The following is a 21,560-nucleotide window of genomic DNA, read 5'->3' as shown; positions in this document are numbered from 1 at the left end:
CTTTTGATATTGCCCTTTGATACACAAAGGTTTTTAATTTTGATGAAGTTCAGTTTATCCATTTTACTTTTGTTGCTTGTGCTTTGGTGTCATATCTGACAGACCATTGCCAAATCCAAGTTCATGAAGTTTTACCCCTCTTCTGAGAGTTTTAGAAGTTTAAGTTTTAGTTGATATATTTAGGTCTTTGATCTATTTTGAGTTAATTTTTGCACATGGTGTTAGGTAAGGGTCTGACTTCATTCTTTTGCATGTGGTTATCCATTTGTTCATCACCATTTTTTGAAGAGACTTTTCCTTCCCCCTGTATGTTCTAAGCACTCTTGTTGAAAATCAGTTAATCATAGATGTATGGGTTTATTTCTGGATTCTCAATTCTGTTCTGTTGGTTTGTATGTCAATACTTAGCACCATTCTGTTTGATAACTGTAGCTTTGTTGTAAGCTTAAATCAAGAAGTATGAGTCCTCCAACTTTTTTTTCTCCCAAGATTGTTTGGACTATTCAGGGTCACTTGCAATTCCATATGAATTTTGGGATCGGCTTTTTCATTTCTGGAAAAAAACAAAAAAAGGCCACTGAGATTCTGATAGGGATTGTATTGACTCTCATCTGATGTATATAATTTACATATATGATCATATGTTTACTCTATGTGTAATTTATGTTGGTGGACAAGTTCGGTTCTCAGTTTTTCAGTATCAATTTGCAAAAAGAATTCCTTTTGAAAAATAGTATGCCTAAGAAACCCTGGAGGAATATACATCAAACATGTAGTAGTAATTATCTCTGGGGCAGGAATTAGAGGGGCTCTCAACCTGTACATTATATATTTCTGTGGTGATTGAAGTTCTTTTTAAACGAGAAAACATGGATTAATTTGGTAAGCAGGGGAAAAAAAGCTAGTAAAGATAAAGTATATTTTTAAAAACCCTGATATATGATACTCATAATAGCACAACTAACATTTATAGTTTTGGACCCCCCCCCCACCAAGTAGAATTCCTCAAAATGAAATATTAGAATTGAAATGCTTAGTAGCAAGTAAGAGCTTTGATGTATTTGATTCAGTGTCAGCAGCTGGGTGGGAGGACAACCAGTAGGTTGGAGATATTACTTGAGTACAGACCTGTGGGGAGGATGCGGCTGCATCAAAGCACAATGGGAGGTAGAAGCTTTACTAGATAAAGACAGTACCATGTGAGATCGCTCAGCGAGGTCCTTTCCTTATATGGATGGTATAGTTGGGCTAGGATAGGTATGATGCAGACCATCTGACTGGGATAATGAGCTTGGAGAAGCAACAGAATTAGGCCGGACGTCAGTGATTAGAGACTGATTATCCAAACACGAACAAGAGAGGAATATAGCAGTTTTGGTTAAGAACCCATCCTTAGGATATGCAGTCTTAGAACTACTTAAGGAAATACACTGAATTTGATCTTGCATATTGGATGAAATTGATTACAGACTAAATTTCAAGTAGTCTGGAAGAGGGAATACTTAGTCTTTTCTAGACTAAAGATGTGTGTGTGCCAGAATCTGTGTAGCTAGTGGTGTTGGGTTGAGGAGGGAAGTGTGGAGATAGAGGGAATACCTACACAGGACCTGGAAAAGTAGAAGAGGAAAATACTACTAAAAAAAAAGAAAGAAAGAAAAAAGAATTAACATCACAAAAAGAGACAACTGGAAGTTCTGTGCCTTGCGAGGGATGGTAGGGATGGTATTCATCACTTGTTAGTATTCTAGCCAGAAATTTGAGCCTGAATCAGATCAAACCTCTAACTCTAGCTAATAGCTTATAGAAAATACAGAGGAGAGAGGAACATGTTAAATGACACCTTGGAGGGTCAACCCAAAAAATTCAGAAAGCGGGAAGCTGCAGGACAAATGGCCTAGATTCGTCAACAGATAACTTGCAAGGAAAAATAACAGCACAAGGGGGAACCTATAGATTGAAAAAGGTTTTAGGAGATCTCTTAGCTGAGTGCAGTGGAAGAACCTCATTTAGATCTGGATTTTCATTTTATTTTATGTTTGAGGCAGAGTCTAGCTCTGTCACCCAGGCTGGAGTGCAGTGATGGAGTCACAGCTCACTTCAGCTTCAGTCTCCTGGGCTCAAGCAATCCTTCCACCTCAGCCTCCTGAAGAGCTGGGACGACAGGCATGTGCCGCCACCTCACCTAGCTGATATGTTTACTTTTTGTAGAGACAGGGTCTCACTATGTTGCCCAGGCTGATCTCAAACTCCTGAGCTCAAGAGATCCTCCCACCTCAGCCTCCCAAAGTGCTGGGATTACAGGTGTGAGCCACCGTGCCCTTCTTGGATCTGGATTTGAGCCAGTTGTTAATTTTTTCAAGGTAATAAAGGATTTTTGAACACTGACTGGATATTTGATTATATTAAGGCTATTATTATCAGTTATTTTAGGTATGATAATGATATTGTGGGAAACTGCAATTTAAAATATAACTTGCGGAAGATTGCAATATCAGTGACAAAAAATTAAAGACACTTAAAAACATTAAAGGTAGGCCAGGCGCGGTGGCTCATGCCTGTAATCCCAGCACTTTGGGAGGCCGAGGCAGGTGGATCACAAGGTCAGGAGATCGAGACCATCCTGGCTAACATGGTGAAACCCCGTCTCTACTACAAATACAAAAAATTAGCCGGACGTGGTGGCAGGCGCCTGTAGTCCCAGCTACTCGGAAGGCTGAGGCAGGAGAATGGCATGAACCCAGGAGGCAGAGTTTGCAGTGAGCAGAGATTGTGCCACTGCACTCCAGCCTGGGCGACAGCGCAAGACTCCGTCTCAAAAAAAAACCAACCAAACAAACAAACAAAAACATTAAAGGTGGTGCGGTGGCTCACACCTGTAATCCCGGCACTTTGGGAGGCCGAGGCTGGTGGATCACCTGAGGTCAGGAGTTCGAGACCAGCCTGGCCAATGTGGTGAAACCCCGTCTCTACTAAAAATACAAAAATTAGTTGGGTGTGGTGGCGGGCACCTGTAATCCCAGCTGCTCGGGAGGCTGAGGCAGGAGAATCGCTTGAACCCAGGAGGCAACGGTTGCAGTGAGCCGAAATCGTGCTATTGTACTCCAGCCTGGGTGACAAGAGCAAGACTCCGTCTTAAAAACAAAAACAAACAAAAATATTAAAGGTTAGGGGAAACCTGCTAGAGAATCGGTGGCTGATGCTAGTGGGAATGTCTGGCATTTAATTGTACACTTAGCTGTATAGGCACTTGGCTAAGAGCTTTATATACTGATTATCTTATTCTTCAGAGCCACCCTATGAAGTTGATTCTCTTAGTTTTCTGCATTTTCTAATTGGGCAGCCCGAGTCCTGTGAGCCTAAGAAAACTTGCCTAGTGTTGCTCAGCTAACAAGTGATGGAACCAGGATTTAAGCTTAGGCTGTCTGACCTCAGAGCCCAGGCTGTTAATCACTATGTAATTATATCTCCCTAAAGGTGCTCTCAGTGATAGAGGAGGTAGCAGAGAAACTAAAAGAATTATTTCTGGCTGGGCGCGGTGGCTTATGCCTGTAAGCCCAGCACTTTGGGAGGCTGAGGTGGGTGGATCACCTGAGGTCAGGAGTTCGAGACCAGCCTGGCCAACATGGCGAAACCCGGTCTCTACTGAAAATACAAAAAATTAGCCAGACGTGGTGGCAGGTGCCTGTAATCCCAGCAACTTGGGAGGCTGAGGCAGAATTGCTTGAACCTAGGAGGCAAAGGTTGCAGTGAGCCGAGATTGCACCATGGCATTCCAGCCTGGGCAACAAGAGCAAAACTCCATCTCAAAAAAAAGAATTATTTCTTCACTTGTATTGAGAAGCGTGCTATGGAAACATACAAGTCCAAATTATTTCGAAGTGGACAAGTTGTGGATGTTAGATACCTCTCGAGGTAAAGGTTTAAAACCAATCTTATATTAATAGTTGGCTTGTAATAAATGTTATTTTATTCTAAATTTAAGTAGTGATAAATATATGGGACGTTTTAGACCTAAAGAAGTGGGTCTTTGTGGCAAATTGTATTTCCTAAATGACTGCGACTGTATTTCCCATCCCACATGTTTTTCTTACAATGTGACTTTGACACTCTTTCCAGTAGGCAGGGACTACCCATGTCCCTTCCTTGAATTTGGGTGGAGGCTTGACAGCTTTGATCTATGGTATATGGTGGATGTGATGCTTTGTGGTATCTAAGGCTAGGCTGCTAGAAGGATACAGTTTCTGCCAGGTTCGTTTCCTTTTGGGATCTTGCTCTGGAGAAGGGCAGCTGTCATGCTATGAAGAGCCTAAGCTAACCCACACAAAGGGACTACAGGTTGAACATCCCTAATCCAAAATGCTGCAAAATCCAAAATTTTTTTAGCACCAGCGTGCTCAAAGGAAATGCTCATTGGAGCATCTTGATTTCAGATTTTCAGATTAGGGTTGCCCAGTCAGATATATATGAAAATATTCTAAAATCCCCCAAAATCAGAAATCTGCAATACTTTCTTGTCCGAACATTTTGGATAAAGAATGCTTATCCTGTAGTTGGAGAGGACCACATCAAGAAGAACGAAGGTCCCCAGCCAACAGCCAGCATCATGCGCCAAATGTAAGCGTGAATAAGCCTTCAGATGATTCCAGCCCCAGCCTTGGAGTCTTCCACCTGAAGCCCCAGATGTTGTGGAGTACAGATAAGCTGTCCCTGCTGCCCTGCCCAAGTTCCTGGCTCATAGAATCCATGCATAGATTAAATGGTTGTTCTATGCCACAAGTTTTTGGAGTAATTTGTTATATGGCCATAGTAACTGGGACAATATTATTTTTCTTCCCATCTCAAAGGACTTTAATGTTGTCATCATAAATGGCCATTTTTGAGCAGATGTTTAGTGTGGACCTACTGGAATTCAGCCCTGGAGATGCAAAGGTGAATGGAACACAGTCTATTTCTTTAAATGGCACCACAGCCAGAAGACTGTTAAATTGACCTGTTACTCCTGTATGTGTAAAGAGATTTCCAGAAAGACCCTGGTTGCTATGCTGATGAGACCTATAATAAAAGTGGGCTACTGAATCTAAGAAAACATTATACTACCCACTCGAGAGAAGGTGGCAGTATGGTTTCTCTAAAGCCCAGGCAGGCTAATTGGAATTTTTTATAGAGGTAAGTATGCATGTGAATAAAGAGAAAGACTTGATCTGGACTTTGAAAGACCCTAATAAAGTCTGTACAGGTAGTTATTTTAAAGTCACAAAGGGATTAAAGGAATTTACACTGTGTATAAAGAACTATCTTAGCCAGCGTGGTGGGGTATACTTGTAGTCCTAACTACTGAGGAGGCTGAGGCAGAAGGGATCGTGTGTGGCCATGAATTTGAGGCTGCAGTGAGCTATGACTGCACCTGTAAATAGCCACTGCACTCTAGCCTGGGCAACATAGCAAGACCCTGTCTCTAAGAAAATTTTTTAAAAAGTCTTAAAAAATAAAGTAGGGATAAAGCACCACTTCTATAATATTGGTAGAGTCACCAATATGAAGTAAGGAATTCATGGTGAAACCTTGAGGTTTCCAGTGGCATTGTTATCCCAGGCTGTAACACACTAAATCCCTGGAGATGAACTGCAGGAAGACGTGGTGTGGCTCTTTGGTCAGAAAACCAATAGCGCATTTGATATGGGGAGGGTAAGAATGTGTTGAGAGTGATGTGAATGATATTTGCAGGGTGCTGAATCTGATCACATGAAGGTGTTCCTAGTGTAGCCGTGGCCCTGCTGGCTCTGTGTGCCAAGTGTTGTCAGAAAGAGTGTGGTAGAATGCTGTGTGGTGTTGTGGGGAAAAGATCGAACTTAGACCCTGGAGACCTGAGTTGGAGATGTGCTCCATCGTTTTACTGGTTTACCACTTGTGAGCCCCTAACTTCTCCAAGGCTTTACTATCCATAAAGTGAGACAGCTATACCTGCCTCAGCTCCTGAGTTCCTGTGGGGATCACAGGAGAGGATGAAAGTGAAAACTCTTGATACAATAACACAGCGTAGCTCTGCACAGTGTTTTCTTATGGGAAACAAACTGAAAACATCCTACCTGAATATAAAACTGATGTCTCTGATCCTGCAATCACAGTTGTGTAGAGTTATGGTCTTTGTTCTATCCATACTGGAGAGGGTTGGGATAAGGGCCAGGGAAGAATAATTAAAATAATCATGGTTGTATTAGGCTATTCTTATCACTTGGGGCTGTTTGGTGAATATCTCATCTGGAAAGAGTGCTGAGAAGCAGTTTATGATCAAGTCATAAAATCACGAAGAGTAAGGGCAGAACTAGAAGGTTGCCTGGTGAAATTTGAAAATCTCTAGCGTACCTAAACAGGACAGTGCTCCATAATCAGTACTAAATTTATGAAATTTATTATTCCCAAGTAGTAATTAAGTTAAAATTCATAATTACTATAGCTTCAAAAAAGTTTTAGGTGCACTCCTGGACCTTCATCTGTTAGGACAAACTTAGACGTTGTGTGCTGTGCCTCTTCCCTTTCACAGGGGGCGCCATCATGCTGCACACTCCCACACCCCTCCTGGTGAGGGTCTGAGGCGGGATGTTAGGCTAAATGGCCATGAATCTGACCGTGTGTGGCGGTTTTTGAGAATTCTTAGCTGGGCCATGGTGTCACTGAGTGGCCTGTCTTTTCTGAGTTCCAGCTGTGTTAGGCGCCTCTATAACACGGAGCTAGACAGTCTGCCCAGGTTGGGACTTGTCAGCCTTACTGAAAACACAGCCTGTCTCATGAATCAAATTTGCATTTACATCCTACCACAAACCACCTTCCAATCATACTTTGGAACTGTGTTCAAACCCTGCCAAGGTGGTTTTGTCTTTAGTTTAAATTTGACTAACTTGTTAATGACAAAAGTCTATGCTAGTAGGGCTTTTGTTCTGACCACTTCCTAACTTGTTTATGTGTAGAGTGATTTTGTTACTCCTGTGATTTGGTTTTCCGAGTTGTGTTATTTCTACTACGTAATTCTTCCGCCTTGGAATAAGGAGAGTTTTAGGTATGTATTGTTTATATACACGGTGTGTAAAATTTTTAACCTGATGAGTCACTATGAAACAGATTCTAAGGGGCTGTTATCATTAGTCCAGATTTAGTTTTTCAGAGAGAATTGAATTTAGTGTGCATGATTTAATGAACTAAGGTTTACAGTAAATTTAGATGTTTTTATAATTTATCACTTTTGTTTCAGTGGAAAATGAATGTTAACAGAAGGCTAGCCAAAATGTCTATCTTTAAAAGATGTTTAGGAAAAGACATATAAAACAGAGCAGAATTGTCCAGTGTTGGGTCAGTGATCAAACAGTGTGAACTTAAAAACAAAACTAGATTCAAACATAGCTGGAAAGGATTTTAGAGGTCATATAGTTCAATCCCTTCTTTCTGGTTAATGAAGTTCAAAGAGGTTAAATGACTTGCCCAAAGCCATGCAACTAGTTCCTGATAGAGCTGAAACTTGAACAGCAGTTTCTTACTGAAACTTGCCACTTCCTAATTAGTGGTTAAGGAGACACATTTTTACTTGGGTGGTGGTTTTTTGTTTTGTTTTTAGGTTTTACATTGAGGGGGGGATTAATATTTATTGAATATCTACTAGTTGTTAAGTACTTTAAAAAACATATTAGCTGGGCGGTGTGGTGGCACATGCTTGTAGTTCCAGCTACTCAGGAAGCTGAGGCTGGAGGATCCCTTGAGCCCAGGAATTCGAGTCCGGCTTGGGCAACATAACAAAACCCTGTCTCTAAGAAATAGGTATATATTTCTTCTGTAATTCTTACATAGCCCTGTGAAATACAGTCATGTGCCGTATAACAGCATTTTGGTCAGTGATGGACCACACTGTTATATGATGGTAGTCCCATAAGATTATAATGCTGTATTTTTACTTCACCTTTTCTATGTTAGATACAGATGATTCTTGTGTTACAGTTGCCTACAGTATTCAGTACAGTTACATACTGTACAGGTTTCTAGCCTAGGAGCAAGCAAGAGGCTACACCACTTAGACTATGCCATCTAAGTTTGTGTAAGTACACGCTGTGAGGTTCACACAGCAACAAAATTGCCTAACGCTGCACATTAACAGCCCCAATTTACAGATTAGGAAACGGGTGCGAGAAGGTTAATACCTTGCTCAAGGTCATGTGGTTAATATTAAAGCTGGCATTTGAGCCTTTCTGACCTGTCCTGCTATGATACCCACTGTGGCTACTAGTGATGGTAATTCTGACCTTTTCAGGGGTATGGGCAGCGGTGGTAGTTATCTGTAAAATATATCTTTTTCAGACTTGTCACTCTGTAAAATATGTAATTAGACATAGATATGTGTAGAGTGGCCTTTCTCAGAGGACCCGCAGCTCTTAGCAGTTGCTTGGCTAATCTTCCTACCATCTCTGTAAGATAAACGGTGTTTTCTGGTTGGGTAGTTGAGGCCCAGATAGGCTCAGGGACTCACCCAGCGCCTTATCACAAACCCACACGGCCCAGCCCCCAGTTCCGTTCGTCCTGTCTAGCATAGATTTCACCACTTTTGTTCTTTCCTGTCTTACACCAAGATTGTTTAAGTACTTCCCAAAAATAATGAGCCACGTGTGGGTGTGTTCGTTCTCCAGAATGAATCACTGTGAAAGAGGTTGTGAACTAACGAAATAAGCATAAGTATCTGGAAGCAGAGGCTCCTGACTATTCAGTCCCTCTAATTGGTGGGCTCTGGAGTGAGCGCTTTTCTGAAAGGCAACTGTGGGTTTGGGCTTGTGTCTCACTGTGCTCAGAATAGTCCTCTCTTGAAGTTGTTACTTTTCCCTTCTTGCTTCCCAAAATAGAACCAATGTTGTTCTCTTTGCTGGACATCACAACACAAATATTGAGAGGTATGCTTTCCATAGAGAACCCCTTTTAAAGTGCCTGAATGTCCCCACTGCCACAAAGGGGAATGGGAGTTAGCTTTCTTAAGATTCCAGTGTGAGTAAAAGAGCTTTGGATCAAGTATTCTGTGAGTTTCAGAAGTAAATGTAAAAGCAGAAAGAATAAGAGAGGGAGCAAACAAAGGTATTTGGAAGGGAAAATGAAGCGATTCCTTAGTCTTTTTTGTGTCTAAATGGGTTAGAATAAAAATTCAGGAGAAATTTACTTTTAAAAATCCCTTTTATGATTTGGATCGTAGTCTAATAGGCACCTACTTTAAATGTTCTGCCTTTAAGAAATAACACTACCCAAACTCTGAAGCAAGAGGCTGCATGTTTTGGAATTTCTCCCAGAAGAAAGGGATCTGATGAAACGTGAAAAAATACAACAGGCCATAAGTGAAGATCTGCACTGTCTACACTGTCTATCCACCTGCCAGGGCTGCCTCCTTGGTTTCCTCGGGTGGGACTAGCAAGGAATCGGCTCATTTATAGAAAGCCTAAGGAAGGAGGGGTTGGGCACTGAGATATTTAGAATCTGTCTTTGGATTTGAAAAGCCAAGAGATGCCTTTCAGAATATTGGAGGAAGAGACGAAGATAGACTATGTACAGCCTAAATTGGTGAGTTATGACAGGGTGGCTTTTCATGGGACTGCCCATAAGTGTCTCATCTCCAGGGGCCATAGTGTGAATGCATTCCCACTTGTTATCCAGATAGTATTTACTTAGTGTGTGATCTGGGACTCAGTTGGGCCCCCACCACCTCCACCCGCCAATGTGTGAGTGCTTCCTTCAGCACTTCCGAGCCCCAGCCTCAGTGTTCTAGTGGGCAAAGCAACACTCCTGCCCATGCCAAGAGGTCAGAGCTAGGTTAGTCTCATGGGAGACAGTGTTGGGGAGAACCAACTGCTGCTGTCTGTGCTATTCTTGTTAGTTGAATAAATAAAGGATTTCAGATTCCAGGGCTGCTGAAGAGGCTTTCAGAGGCGCCAAATTCATTTGCAGTAATTTCCTGTCAAATGGGACACACTTATGTATGATACTTACCCAGCAAAACTCATTAATCCCAGAGGTGATTGTGTACACTGCCTGTTTGAAAAAAATTTGTGTGTGTGTGTGTGTGTGCGCACACACTCATGCGTGAATGCATGTGCATGCTATCCAGGGGCCTTTCAGGATGGGTTAAATGTATTGTGCACTTTTAATGCATTATCTCGCTTAATTCTCACAATAACTTCATGAGGGAGGCTCTCAAGTTCTCTTTGGAGGATATATTTTTGCCCCTCGTGAATGAGAGGGGCACCTGACTTGGACTTCTAAAGGCAGGAGGATGATAATGGAGTGGTCAGGGAAAGCTTTTCAAAAGAAGTGACATTTGAGTTGAATTTTGAAGGATATGTAAGAATTAGGCAGGAAAAAAGCATTGCAGCAAAAGAATGTGTGAGAGCATGCCTGCTGCAGGAAGCCGTGGGTGTGCTTGGTTCCTGCTGGGGGAGATAGGGCTGGTGATAGCTCCAGGAACCCTAGGTGGCTCTGCATGAAGTGGGGGGCAGCCCCACATTCTCCAAAAGGAAGATGCTTTCCTCTTGTCAGGCATCTCAATTTGAAGAAAAGGTAGTTCCTCTGTCTCTCACAGGCATAAAGTAGAGCACTTAGAGGATAATAGTGGAGCTTCAGAAGCCTTGTTTGTGAGCTAAACAGGTGAAGTTGTGCTCAGTTAAGGATATCTTTTTGGCCCCATCTCTATAAAAACTGTTTTGGAACATCAAGTATGCTAAGGGATTATATTCTAAGTTTGGAAAAGGACCTGCAAAAGATCTCACCATCGATGTCAATGTCTGCTCCCCAATTTCCTGCAGCTCTGCTGTGTGCGTGCACCAGCTGCCTCCAGGCCAACTACACGTGTGAGACAGATGGGGCCTGCATGGTTTCCATTTTCAATCTGGATGGGATGGAGCACCATGTGCGCACCTGCATCCCCAAAGTGGAGCTGGTCCCTGCCGGGAAGCCCTTCTACTGCCTGAGCTCGGAGGACCTGCGCAACACCCACTGTTGCTACACTGACTACTGCAACAGGATCGACTTGAGGGTGCCCAGTGGTGAGTGCATGCCCTTGTTGGGCTAGTGGCTCAGCTTGGAGATAGGGTACCCCGTCATTTCATTTTTTTCTACTCTTGCCCACTCACTTGGTTTGACGATAAAGATGCCTTTTGGATGTTCCCCAAGGTGACAAAGGCTGGGGTTTCTCAGCAGTTGCTTTTGTAGATTAGAGGGTGAGGAAGCAGATTTTCAAGTTAGTCCCAGAGGTGCCCGCAGTGTTTAGAGTAGCGGCTTAGCAGCCATAGGCAGCGGTGAGGAGTGGAAGAACCAGGCAGGGATCCCCACGGGAGGATGTGGGACTGATGCAGAAAGAGATGGCCCCAGAGCCGAGCAAAGGTGACTCCTCAAGGGAGGATGATGGTTAGATGTGAGGAGGGACCAGAATAGGAAAAGGCCAGTGACCAAAGCTGAGAAACACCACATACCACCCTTTTGCAAGTCTACCATTCAGGAGGCATTACTGTGGAGCCCACAGGAAAAGGAGAGAAACTAAAGCAGAGCTTAGAGGAGCTGTGGGAAGTTAAAGAGCAGAAACAGGCATCTGTGTAGGGGCCTGAGGCAGGGATAGTACCACGAAATGTGTGAGATGACAAAGTGGGTTGTGGGTTTGACTGTGGAAAGAGGTGCCTTAACTAAAGAAGTTGGGCATTTGAGAGCATCTAGGCAGACAAGACTAGCCCAGGAAGATCAGAGAGATCAAGGGAGCCTGAACACATCGACAGGGAAAGGGGTCTTTTTCACTCTTCACTTTGAGGGAGGTGTTTTTACTCTTTCCCTTGTTTTTACTTCTCATTCTTTCCCTCTCCTCTCTCACTTGACTCAGGTCACCTCAAGGAGCCTGAGCACCCATCCATGTGGGGCCCGGTGGAGCTGGTAGGCATCATCGCCGGCCCGGTGTTCCTCCTGTTCCTCATCATCATCATTGTTTTCCTTGTCATTAACTATCATCAGCGTGTCTATCACAACCGCCAGAGACTGGACATGGAAGATCCCTCATGTGAGATGTGTCTCTCCAAAGACAAGACGCTCCAGGATCTTGTCTACGATCTCTCCACCTCAGGGTCTGGCTCAGGTACCGAGTTCTCCAGGGCATCGTGTCTGTGGTTGGCTTTCATCAGTTTCCCAGCAGGATAGAGTGCTTATAGAGAAGGCTGGGGGCCCTGCATTTGTTTCTACCAGCACTGAGTCATTTGGTTTCCTAGTTCCTCTTCTTTTGGAGTCTGACGTGTAATAAGATAAGATAATGGGTTCACAGAAAATCTCTCATTCCGTGGGATTCCCAAGGTCTAGTACACAATTATCCACTACAGAAGTCCTTCCTCTCTAAGCTTTGCAACTGTACGTACATATATTAAAATTCAGCTGGTTCCACCTGAGCAGTGGAGTGCTCAATTTCAGGGCCCCTTTTGAGAAACAGGAGTGTGCCAGATTCCTGTGAGGTGGTGACAGCTAATCATTGATCTCTGAGCAACCACAAGGGGAGTTTAAGGACATCCAGTAAAGCTTAGAGTTGGGATTTGGTGAATCATTGACTTGTACCAGTTGCCCAAGGGTTTTTGGTGGGGGTGAAAATAAAGGCAGTGTGGGCCTCCAGCATAGCATCAGCACTATTTCCTGTACTGCCTTTTGTTGACCAAGTCTTTCTCAGATGAGGGAAATGAACCAAACACTGGACCTTGGCATAAGACGAGAATTTAAGATAAAGGAGCTTGGGGTTGTTTAGGTCTCAGGGTATAGCTCAGCTAGCTATTAAATGTGAACATGAATGCAAAAGAATTTTTTTACTTATTTATGTATTTATTTATTTAGAAACAGAGTCTTGCTCTGTTTCCCAGGCAGGAGTGCAGTGGCGCAATTTCCGCTCTCTGAAACCTCTGCCTGCCTGGTTCAAGTGATTCTCCTGCCTCAGCCTCCTGAGTAGCTGGGATTACAGGCATGCGCCACCACGGCGGCTAATTTTTGTATTTTTAGTAGAGACAAGGTTTCGCCACATCAGCCAGGCTGGTCTTGTGTTCTTGACCTCAAGTGATCCGCCCGCCTCGCAAAGAATTTTTTTAATGATGATAAACCATTATTTTTGTGACAATGGTATTGCATTCCTTTTTTTTTTGTTTTTTTTAGGATACGGTCTCGCTCTGTTGTTGCCCAGGCTTCAATGCCATTGTGCAATCACAGCTGACTGCAGCCTCAACCTCCTGGGCTCAAGAGATCCTCCACCTTAGTCTCCTGAGTAGCTGAGAGGTCAGGCATGTGCCACCAAGCCTGGCAATTTTTTTTTTTTTTTTTTGTGGAAGGTTTCACTTTGTTGCCCAGGCTGGTCTCAAATTCTTGGCTTCAAGTCCATTCTTAAAAAAGAAAAAAAACATCCACAAAGATCACTGTTGCCATGCTAGCTAAAACGCAGAGGATCTTATTTGTGAGAACTTTGCGTGTTTTTATGTATGTTTCCTTGACGTGGGACAAGACTGTTGTTCTGTGGGGAAATTATGCCATCAGTCATGCCCAGACATTCTGCTTGACACGGGAGTACTTTGAGCTGTGACATCTCCTGAATTTCAGTGGCTTTGCTTTTATTAAGCTCTGCAGTAGAGAGCACCAAAATGATGGATATATTTAAAAGCTGCATATTTTTAGAAACAGCAAAAATCTAGGGCTTGTTCCTTGTTGAAAGAGGTAGGGCAGTGGTTAGAACCTCCTGGCTGACTGTGGAAACTGATTTGCTGCTAGAGGAGGGTAGATTGGGTTTTCCAAAGTCTTTTTAAGACCCAGACCAGCTGAAACAAGGGAAGGGCCATGGTAGTTGTTTAGTCATCTGTGGTAAAATGGTTAATAACTATTTCCCTCTGGGTGGTTTAGTATATTCTTCATTCAGAATATGCAGAGCTTCCAAGGTGTTAGGTTTCTAATAATGTGGTTTTTAAAGTAATAAGTCCATGCTGCTCATATGACTTTCAATTCATTTAAACAAGTATATACTGAATACCTTCTGGGTGATATGGTTTTAAACAGATTAGAAAGAGGCTGACCCGGCCAGGCACGGTGGCTCACGCCTGTAATCCCAGCACTTTGGGAGGCTGAGGTGGGCGGATCATGAGGTCAGAGGAGATCCAGACCATCCTGGCTAACATAGTGAAACCCTGTCTCTACTAAAAATACAAAAAATTAGCCGGGCGTGGTGGCGGGCGCCTGTAGTCCCAGCTACTCAAGAGGCTGAGGCAGGAGAATGGTGTGAACCTGGGAGGTGGAGCTTGCAGTGAGCCAAGATCACGCCACTGCACTCCAGCCTGGGCAACAGAGCGAGACTCCGTCTCAAAAAAAAAAAAAAAAGAAAAGGCTGACCCAGGGTTGGATCAGAGAGACAGGAATTGTTGGGAAGAGTCTCACAGAGGAGGGAACATTTAAAGGAGTCTTGAGGCCAGGCAGCCACACCTGTGATCCCAGCACTTTGGGAGGCTGGGGTGGGCAGATCACATGAGGTCAAAAGTTCGAGACCAGCCTGACTAACATGGTGAAACCTCGTCTCTACTAAGTACAAAAAATTAGCCGGGTGTAGTGGCACACGCCTATAATTCCAGCTACTTGGGAAGCTGAGGCAGGAGAATTGCTTGAACCCAGGAGGCAGAGGTTGCAGTGAGCCCAGATCATGCCATTGCACTCCAGCCTGGGCAGCAAGAGCAAAGCTCCGTCTCAAAAAAAAAAAAAAGGCCGGGCACGGTGGCTCACACCTGTAATCCCAGCACTTTGGGAGGCCGAGGCGGGTAGATCACCTCAGGTCAGGAGTTCAAGACCAGCCTGACTAACATGATGAAACCGCCATCTCTACTAAAAATACAAAAATTAGCTGGGTGTGGTGGCGGGCACCTGTAATCCCAGCTACTCAGAAGGCTGAGGCAGGAGAATCACATGAACCTAGGAGGTGGAGGTTGCAGTGAGCCAAAATCATACCGTTGCATTCCAGCCTGGGTGACAGAGCGAGACACCATCTCAAAAAAAAAAAAAAAAAAAGGAGTCTTGAAGAATGAGTTGGAATTTTTAAGAGAGGCGAGAGGGCAAAGAACATTCCAGGCCAATGAAAATACCTTGAGTAAAAAGACAAAGGCATGAAGGTCCATTGTATGTTTAAAGAACTTTTATGATGAGGAGACCAGCATGATGTGCTTGTGCTGGGGAAGCAGGGGGACGTCAGGCTGCCCCAGGTGTACAGGATCTTGAGGGCTGACCTTTATCTTCTAGGTAAGGGGCTTCTACTGAAAGTTTCCATGTGGGATAAATGTTCATTTTTTCCTTTGGAAGGAATTCTGGCAGTGGTGTGGAGAATGAATTCATTCACTACCAGCCTTCTGTTGGGAAGGGTGGGGTGTGGCGGGGTGTGTGTGGGTGCACAGGGCAAGAGCAGGCTGAGATGGGAGGCAAAAGACCTGTTAGAAGTCTTTTAGAGAAGGTCCAAAAGTAGGACAGGCGGACGGAGATGGAGAGGCGGGGGCTAATTTGAGAAACATTTTGGTGGTTCTATACTGTTGTCATTAAAAGCATAGATTATAGAGTCAGACAGTCCTAGATTTTAAGCCCTGCTTTGCCACTTACTGCTTGTATGAATTTGAATATTACATAACCTCCTCTTTGAGCCTTAGTTTTCTTGTTTATAAAATGGGGATGATAACAGCGCCTTACCTTCCAGGTGGTTTGGGGAAGTGAGATAATTTATGTAAAGCCCTTAGCATGGAGCCTAATGCATAGTAAGCATGCAGTAAATGGTAGTTCCCATCTACCAGACCTAGGGATTAATAATGTATTAATTATTTGATTGGGGGTGGGAGTAAGACAGTTAAGAGTCACTTGTGATGGTAAGGGTGATTGGATATATAGAGATACATTGAATGAGTCAAATGAAGCAATGTTGAGTTTTATAAAGACGGTAAAGTTAATCTTAGACTAAACATAGATAGTCCTCCATTCTACATCTGGAGTTCGTTTGTGAGCAGAGCATTGCTCTCTTTGGAGATGGGAACCCATGGGCCGCACAGCACTGCCCTGCCCTCTAGTGGCTAATAAGCAGAACAGCCAGAAGGTGGCCCCCAGCACATGAGCCCACACTTTCATGTTCTCTGCCCTCTTTCCTTCCTCCACCAAAATAAAGCAGATGTGGGTGGATCGGCCCACAGGTGGCTGGCTGAAGAGTTGGTAAATCTGGTCAAACATTTACATTCAAATCTATCATCCGTGCTTACTGAGAGGAGAAATTGCCTAGATAAGGAGTAGCTAATCATACACGTTTCCTGTTTGTGTTCACTCTTTCCCCATCTCTCCGCCTGGCTCAGCCCTCTGGTAGATTACCTAGAAATGTGTATGGGCAGCAGCAGCTCTCCATGGTTAATGGACCAGCGTAGGATGAAGACACCATGTTAAGGGTGTTTCCGTTTTGCCAATTAGTGTGGGAGTTGGAAAATTTGTCAAATTTGCAATGTCAGGTTTCTTCCTATTCTTTGGTCCACAGGGTTACCCCTCTTTGTCCAGCGCACAGTGGCCCGAACCATCGTTTTACAAGAGATTATTGGCAAGGGTCGGTTTGGGGAAGTATGGCGGGGCCGCTGGAGGGGTGGTGATGTGGCTGTGAAAATATTCTCTTCTCGTGAAGAACGGTCTTGGTTCAGGGAAGCAGAGATATACCAGACGGTCATGCTGCGCCATGAAAACATCCTTGGATTTATTGCCGCTGACAATAAAGGTAAGGGCTGGGCTTGGATACAGCATTCCCAGATAGAGGATGCTAGAGAAAGTGCATAGCTATGGGGTGCACAGCTCTGTTTGCCTTCATCATTGTAACCCGTAGAAAGAAAACTTGAGTAAGGTCAAGGTTTCCATGCTTTCCTTAAAGTGTGGAGCCTTTTATTCCATGAAAAGCTTATACAAAAATCCAGGTTATCAAGCAAATAAACAAGCGGTTCTTACTCAGATAAACAAGATACATCCCCTCACCCTACCTGCTCAATTTCTCTTTCTCCACTCCCCCAAACCCACCTCCATTGTAGTTCCTGCAGGGGGTTCCGTAAGCTTATTTTGAAAATCACTAGGATGGGCTGGGCGCGGTGGCTCACGCATGTAATCCTAGCACTTTGGGAGGCCGAGGCAGGCAGATCACTTGAGGTCAGGAGTTCGTGACCAGCCTGGCCAACATGGCAAAACCCCATCTCTACTAAAAATACAAAAATGAGCTGGCCACGGTGACACCTACCTGTAATCCCAGCTATTCAGGAGGCTGAGGCAGGAGAATTGCTTGAACCCAGGAGGCGGAGGTTGCAGTGAGCTGGAGGTTGCAGTGAGCTGAGGTCGTGCCACTGCACTCCAGCCTGGGCGACAGAGCGAGACTCCATCTCAAAAAAAAAAGAAAAAAAGAAAATCACTAGGATGAGGAATTGCGGCCTCAACCCTGGCAAGGAGGATAATGACAGAAAAGCCTGTAGTCCACGAAGTGTCGCCTTCGGACTCTGCTCTTGGTCAGTCCTGTCCCTGAGGATTCTTTCCTTCTTCCTCTCCCTTTTATTGCTTTAGTTTTTGAATCTCTTATGTGCCAGGCACCTCCCTATGTTTGAGGACCTCACTGACTAGCAAAGGATGACGAGTAAGGGTGATTAGAGGAGGTAAACACGAGTTGTTCTGTTGAGCACTGATTGGGGCTGACTCGCACCTGAGCCCAGTTGAGACAAAGGTGGCAAGAACTGGTCAGGAAGAAAAACCTTCCTTGCAGGGAAGGGCACTGCAGACATGTGCGAAGGTGAGGTTTGGGGCCCAGCAAGTAACTTGGATGGCTGTGGGTGGAGAGGGAGGCAGAGGCCAGATTATGAGGGGCCTTTTTGAGAGGATTGTATTCCATTCTGAAGATAGTGGGTAGTAATTAAAATTTCATTCATTAATTCTATAACATTTATTGACTGCTGTGGGCCAGACCTCTGCTGGCTGCTTGGACCATCACACATAAGAGCAAGACACAGTCCCTCCCCTCACAGAGCTCCCAGGAAGAAGGGGACAGACACGTGGACAGGTAGTGGCACCCGGAGCACAGAGAGGATGCTGTGAGTGGCTGGTTCACATTGTGGAAGGGTCTCTCTAGCAGTTGTGACATGACTTGCTCCTGTGGCATGGTGCAATTTAGAAGTTAGTGTCTACAAAGCCTACAGAAGATGCTATTTGTTTTTCATTCCTGAAACAACAGCAGACTGCTCATTCCTCACATTGCTGTGGGAAGTTGTAATGGTCTCTGCTGCCCCCAAGCTGAGGAGCCTTAGACTCCAATACAAGGGAGGAAGGGGAAGAGCAAGATTTTTATTCCCACTGAGTAAGCTATTCCTTTTTAAAACTATCACCTTTTGATAAAATTTAAATCTTATATGTTTTAAAAGGATCAAATCATGTCTTCTCTTCAAACTTGTTAGCAGGGTCCTCAGGACTTTGGGGCTGGTTAGAGTGTGAGAAGCAGTGTGTTGGGTGGGCCCCTTGTTTGTGATAAGAGAAGCCAAGATGTGTGTTTCCAGGATCCATCCCTTTATTGATTCTGGCAGCTTGTGTGAGTAGGGATCTGGCTTTCAAAACCCACATTAAGGCCAGGGAAGGGAAACAATCGGACTCCCTCGTTCTTGCCTTTTTAACATGGGGTATATATAGTATGGTGCCCTGGAATCAGTGCCAGCCTGGAATTTTGGAGATTTCAACTCAATTTCCAGTCTTCCAATTGACAACGGCATGGCTTAATTCGATTCCTGGCTTTGGTGTTTCTTTTTCTCCCTCTTCCTGCTCTCCTCCTTCCTGCTGTCCCTAGTGTAAAAGAGAAAATAAAGTGTATGCAGTCTACCTTCCATTGCTCCTCTGAAGGATGAGATGCCTTTCTGGGAATACTTGGAAGTGGGCTATTCATGCACTGAAAAGCATTTTTTGGCCTGGAATCCAATAATCCATAAAGGAGATCTTTCCTACTCACAGAGATATCATAGCCTGGTAAGAACAACAGACTGAAAAGAAACATTACAGATGAGACAGGTGCTGTGTTTGGGCTGTGTTCAGAGGGTCGCTGGGACACAGGAGGCCCTCCAAGGCTTTCCTGTTTGATGGTGGTAGATCCAGCTCATTGTGGTTCTCCCGTGCAGATGAGCAAGTCTTGGTCAGGATCAAAGCAGTGCTGCACAACAAAGCTGGTGATAGCTGTTACCTTCCCCAAGCATATGCCTCCTCTTTCCTGAGTACCTCACATTTCAAATTTGACATAATGTTCAGAATCCTACAGCTCACCTAAAAGAAATCAGGAGCAGTCCTAAGAAAGAAATGGTGTTCCCCTGTCCTTACTGAGGTCCCAAACTGGTAGACCACTATAAATGAAAGGATGCTAGATGGGGCTTCAGGGGGCGTGGAGGTGGGAAATGTGAATTCAGGAGTCTAACCTGATTTTGTGTTGTATACACTCATCCTTACCAACCTTCACTGTTTTGCTGATAGTTACGCTTTTTCTGGGACTCATCTGTGGTTCTCTGCAGATAATGGCACCTGGACACAGCTGTGGCTTGTTTCTGACTATCATGAGCACGGGTCCCTGTTTGATTATCTGAACCGGTACACAGTGACAATTGAGGGGATGATTAAGCTGGCCTTGTCTGCTGCTAGTGGGCTGGCACACCTGCACATGGAGATCGTGGGCACCCAAGGTGAGTGGACTAGCGCAGGAGCGGCGAAGTGGTGTAGGCATGAAAGGTCCGCAGTGTCCTGATTTAGTTCCTAGAATTCCTTTTTACTGAGGAAGTTGGGGCTGGACCTCAGGAACTCTAGTTTAATTTAAAGGAAAGGAGGTTTGAGCTTCACTTAAGTGAGGTATCTACAGGGTGTTCCCTTCACCTCTGTCTTTAGAACTCCCTCAGGAACCCTATAATATCAATATTCAGCTACTTGTCAATCAGTGGCTTGACATAGTCATTTGTTATGAAGGAGTAATCATCTTAGAATCCCACAATAGACATGAGAAAAAATGGAACTAAAAAGATAAACCAGTGTACTGGGAACATCAGTTTAGTGATTTCCATGTTCATTGATGGGGACAGCTGGCTTAAAGGCCACTTGGTGGATTAGATGCTGGGTCTTACTAATCTGGGAAGGTTTTCCTGGGGGAAGAAGACCTGAAGCTCTGCTACTTGTTGATTATCATGTCGGCTCTTTGGGAGATCCTGGGTCTTGTCACAATGGCAGGTGTGATCCCTGATGCCTGGTTGACCAGGGCCACAATGGAAAATCACCCATGAAAGTTGGATCCTGTTCCTATAGCCTGTGCGGTGCCAGTTCTCATCATCGGGCCTGTTTCCTTCTGAGAACTAGGCATTGCAGCAACTTCCCTTCAGTCCCTCAGCACTTCTGTACCTGAGCATATTTGCTCAGGGAAGGCGAGTAGTAGTAGTAAATATTAATACAAATATTAGCTAAATACACATTCCTTCTATGGTCTTAGCTACATGAATGCATTTAATCCTCACAACAGTCCCATGAAATAAGTACTGTCATTCTGATTTTATGGATGAGAAGACTGAGGTACAGAGGGCTAAAGTCACTTTTCCAGGGTCACTGGATTAGCAGGAGGCAAAGCCAGGACTCAAACCTATACAGTCTGGCTGCATAGTCTAGCTTTTAACATTTATATCATCTCTTTGTAAAGATCCCTGTTTTTTTCTCTGCCAGGGAAGCCTGGAATTGCTCATCGAGACTTAAAGTCAAAGAACATTCTGGTGAAGAAAAATGGCATGTGTGCCATAGCAGACCTGGGCCTGGCTGTCCGTCACGATGCAGTCACTGACACCATTGACATTGCCCCGAATCAGAGGGTGGGGACCAAACGGTAGGAGGGCCTGGGACTCTGCCCTTGCTAAGCAGCTTCTACTGAGTATCCCATCTGTGCCGTTTCCCATATGCGCAGGAGAAGGAGGTGTCGAAAAAGGAGGCGAGGACCTTGCTCTCAGCCCACTGAAAGTTGAATTGAACATGCACTCCCCACATTGGAAAGTTGCATCACTGCATCTAACAGATACAAGTGCTAAGAGCACAGCTCCATAAACTGTATGCACATTGGTGTTGGTGGTATTAAGGTCGGAGGGTAGAGAAGGACAATCTAGAGCAGGATTTAGAAGGATAGCAGGCAACAGGTGTGGCTCGGGAAAGAGGGAAAACACTGTCATCTCCTGTGCAGAGAGCTGTGAAGGAGGCAGGGAGCATGTGCTTAGGGACTGGAGACCAGATTTGCCAAACTATAGCAGAGGTAACCCAGGATAGAGATTTGGGGCACCCTTCAAGATTATGGGCCTGCTTCCCACTTCATGCAGAAGTGAGGTAAGAAGTAAGGAGCTGTGATTGCAAATTGACTTCATGAGTTGGAAATGGGACTGCCTTTTAATAGAGTGGAAGAGGTGGAAATCTGCTGAATCTAAATGAATTTAATTAAGATTATCCCCTGATTTATTGTGGGGGCTGGGGTGGCT

The 21,560-nt window shown here is 44.4% G+C and overlaps 1 protein-coding gene across 2 annotated transcripts in view; it reads left to right on the top strand.

Annotated features, from left to right (window-relative positions):
• ACVR1B (activin A receptor type 1B) overlaps positions 1-21,560 on the top strand; it is a 45,423-nt gene that overhangs the window by 12,789 nt on the left and 11,074 nt on the right. Inside the window, exons 2-7 of one of the 2 annotated variants that reach the window (XM_031000655.3) lie at positions 10,818-11,057; positions 11,882-12,130; positions 16,553-16,783; positions 18,269-18,391; positions 19,581-19,748; positions 20,767-20,923. In XM_031000655.3, coding sequence (XP_030856515.1) covers positions 10,818-11,057; positions 11,882-12,130; positions 16,553-16,783; positions 18,269-18,391; positions 19,581-19,748; positions 20,767-20,923 — 1,168 coding nt within the window. The remainder of the gene's footprint in view (positions 1-10,817; positions 11,058-11,881; positions 12,131-16,552; positions 16,784-18,268; positions 18,392-19,580; positions 19,749-20,766; positions 20,924-21,560) is intronic. The other variant, XM_031000654.3, reaches the window with a different exon arrangement.

The sequence above is a fragment of the Gorilla gorilla genome, chromosome 10 (assembly GCF_029281585.2).
Source record: "Gorilla gorilla gorilla isolate KB3781 chromosome 10, NHGRI_mGorGor1-v2.1_pri, whole genome shotgun sequence".
Lineage (NCBI taxonomy): Eukaryota > Metazoa > Chordata > Mammalia > Primates > Hominidae > Gorilla > Gorilla gorilla.
This window is presented reverse-complemented; position numbering and strand designations above follow the sequence as displayed.